General features: G+C 36.2%; 1 protein-coding gene across 1 annotated transcript; it reads left to right on the top strand.

Annotated features, from left to right (window-relative positions):
• Nucleotides 1-1,727: 1,727 nt before the first annotated feature.
• On the top strand, nt 1,728-2,642 carry LOC114084985 (olfactory receptor 4K3-like). Its single transcript, XM_027926125.2, has one exon. It carries the CDS (start codon nt 1,731-1,733, stop codon nt 2,640-2,642), a length of 912 nt encoding a protein of 303 aa, XP_027781926.2. The 5' UTR covers nt 1,728-1,730.
• Nucleotides 2,643-3,032: the final 390 nt, after the last annotated feature.

Genomic DNA, 3,032 nt, shown 5'->3' with positions numbered 1-3,032 from the left:
CCAAAAGCAATAATCACAGAACCATGACAGATGTGTAGAATATTTTTACATAACTATATGGCCAATTTCAGTTTTTCTTAGGTCATTTTTCATATGACAAGTATTCTTAGGTAGAATTTTATTATTTTTTCATGATTCATAGAAATCATATTCCTTCTCAACCAAATTAAATACTCTAAAACATATCCCTTCCAGGATCTGGCTCTGTGTCTTCTGCCTATAATGGTTCAGGGAAAAGTCTTCTGCCTGTAGCATTTGAGGGCAACATAAGGTATTTTAAAAATGTTGGCTTCTTGGTCTATGTCAGATGAGAGTGACTAGAAAAGTGACTATGGAGATGTTAGAAATGGAGAGAATTATCAGACTCTGAAAATATTCAGCCTAAGTCTCAGGTCACAAAGGTCTTCCCATTTTTAACTCCCATAAGTGGATGCACCGTCACTGTCCCAGTCATCACTTTAGTCCCAGAATTCATTTTAGTCCATGCAGAGATTTCCAGATTTCAATTTCTCAGAAGCTTTCTTATTTGAAGGCAAATTAAATGCCAGATGTTGTGTTCTGTGGTCCTAAATCATGTCTGGCAACATGGGTTTTCAAACATGTTTTACAGTTCTATTCTCAACACTGAACCTCAGGATCCACTGAGGTATATCTCTGTTCTGAGTATCTTCTTACAGGTTCCATGAGCTCCGAGACTCATAATCAGAGAATATGTCTTCCTACTGCTCATGAGCTATCCTGTCTTTATGTCTGGAATGTTTATTTTGTCACAGAGTGGCTAACCACTTTCTCCTTGACTGGTTTATCTACTCTTATGCTTAATTACATTCATTGGTGAAAATAATTTTGTGAAGGCTAGTATTAATACTTCTGTTTTTTTACTGATCGATTCATTCACTTACTCAATCATTTTTGAAATAATTATTGACCTTTAATAACATGCTAACTTTTCTTCCAAACATTTCAAAGTTATATACAAGAACTATTTTTCTATACATAGACCCTAAACAATGAAAAGCCCTTTAAAAATGGTATTTTATCTCAGGCCCATAGTATTGATCATAATTATTGATTCATATTATCCTCTCATCAATTTTCAGTGACAACTCCATATATATTAATTCAATAATAATTAATGATTCAATAATCAAATTACACCTAAGAAAATATGACAATGCAATAACTTAACAATTTATAATGCTTTTATATGCTCCTGTGATCAGTTTCATGCCTACCTTGGCCTCCTTTCACTTGAAGTTACTTATATTGTACATGTTGTTTTTTTTTTTTATTTCACATATAGGTTTATCAAATCCATACACACAGTTTTTTTCTATTCCTATCTACCCTGCAAAAACTATGACAAATAAATCACATTTGAACACTTTTTAAAAATTATTATAGTTTACAAAGATACTTCTGTATCATCTTTGCTTCATTTGCCATGGCTCAAAACATAGGCTCCAATGTCAGTGGGCATTATTATAAATTAATCCTTGGATACAAATGTGAGAATAAATTTTGGGTTGTAAATAAGGGTTTAATTGCTAGGCCATAAAATGTGCAAAGGTGTGACTGTTACAAGATAAGGCCAAACTTTCTTCCAAAATGATTATACTAGAATCCACATCCAAAGGTAATATATAAGACATCTTCTTGATTCACACACTGTTTATACAGAAAAAGTAATGCTTTGTCTTTTTCTTCAGATGCTTTTAGAACTAAACTAAATGGAAGAAGCAAATCAGTCTGTGGTGTCTGAATTCATTATTCTTGGGCTTTGTGATTCATGGGAACTCCAGGCCTTCTTCCTGGTGACATTTTCTTCCCTTTATTTGATCACTGTTTTAGGCAACCTCTTCATTGTGGTCATAATTATTACTGATCTCCACCTTCACTCCCCTATGTACTTCTTGTTAGCCAATCTCTCCTTCATTGATTTCTGCCTTTCTTCAGTCACAACCCCTAAAATGATCACAGACTTTCTAAAGGAAAACAAGACCATCTCCTTCGGAGGGTGTATGTGCCAAATTTTCTTTGGACACTTCTTTGGTGGGGGTGAGATGGTACTGCTTGTGTCAATGGCCTATGATCGTTATGTGGCCATCTGCAAGCCCCTCCATTACTCCAGCATCATGGACCGGCATATGTGCATTGGGTTAGTGATGACTTCATGGATCATAGGCTTTTTACATTCAATGAGCCAGCTAGCTCTGATTATAAAGCTGCCCTTCTGTGGACCCAGAGAACTGGATAGTTTTTTCTGTGATATTCCATTGGTGATCAAGCTAGCCTGCATGGACACCTCTATTCTAGAAATCTTGATAAATGCTGACAGTGGGGTGCTGGCAACCATCTGCTTCATTCTGTTGCTGATCTCTTACTCGCATATTCTGTTTACTGTCTGCCTTCACTCTACAGATGGGGCATCGAAGGCTCTATCCACTTGCACTGCCCATGTCACGGTGGTGGTGCTCTTCTTTGGGCCCTGCATCTTCATCTATCTGTGGCCAGTCAGCATCACCTGGGTGGACAAGTTTCTTGCTGTGTTTTATGCAGTCATCACACCTCTGCTGAATCCAGCCATTTACACCTTAAGAAACAAAGAGATTAAAAATGCCATGAAGAGACTGCGATGTTAGCATACGCATTTCAGCGTATATTTCAGGGTTTTACATTATGAATGTTCACTGTAAAGTTCCTAAATTAGCCACTTCTGTCCTTTTACTCTGGACTGGGAAACATTTCCCGATTCATGTAGGTTGGTGTGATTACCAAAGGTAACCCATTAGTGAATGGGTTAAAGAAGTTAATTTTCTATACCAGATAAAAGTAGAGGAACATCTCATGAAAGTAAAGTTAAAATGTCTAATTTTAGGTGAAATGACTCAATTTACTGCAATGTTCAGATGGTCAGCAAGCAATTAAATTATGTACAAAGTTCGTAAATTGTTCATTATTGCATTTCACAAAACATTCTTTTTTCCCCACAAATTTTACTGGTACATTATAGTTGTACACACTGATGGGAT

Source organism: Marmota flaviventris, chromosome 2, assembly GCF_047511675.1.
Source record: "Marmota flaviventris isolate mMarFla1 chromosome 2, mMarFla1.hap1, whole genome shotgun sequence".
NCBI lineage: Eukaryota > Metazoa > Chordata > Mammalia > Rodentia > Sciuridae > Marmota > Marmota flaviventris.
Note: the sequence above shows the minus strand (reverse complement) of the source record. Positions and strands in the feature narration are given on the sequence as shown.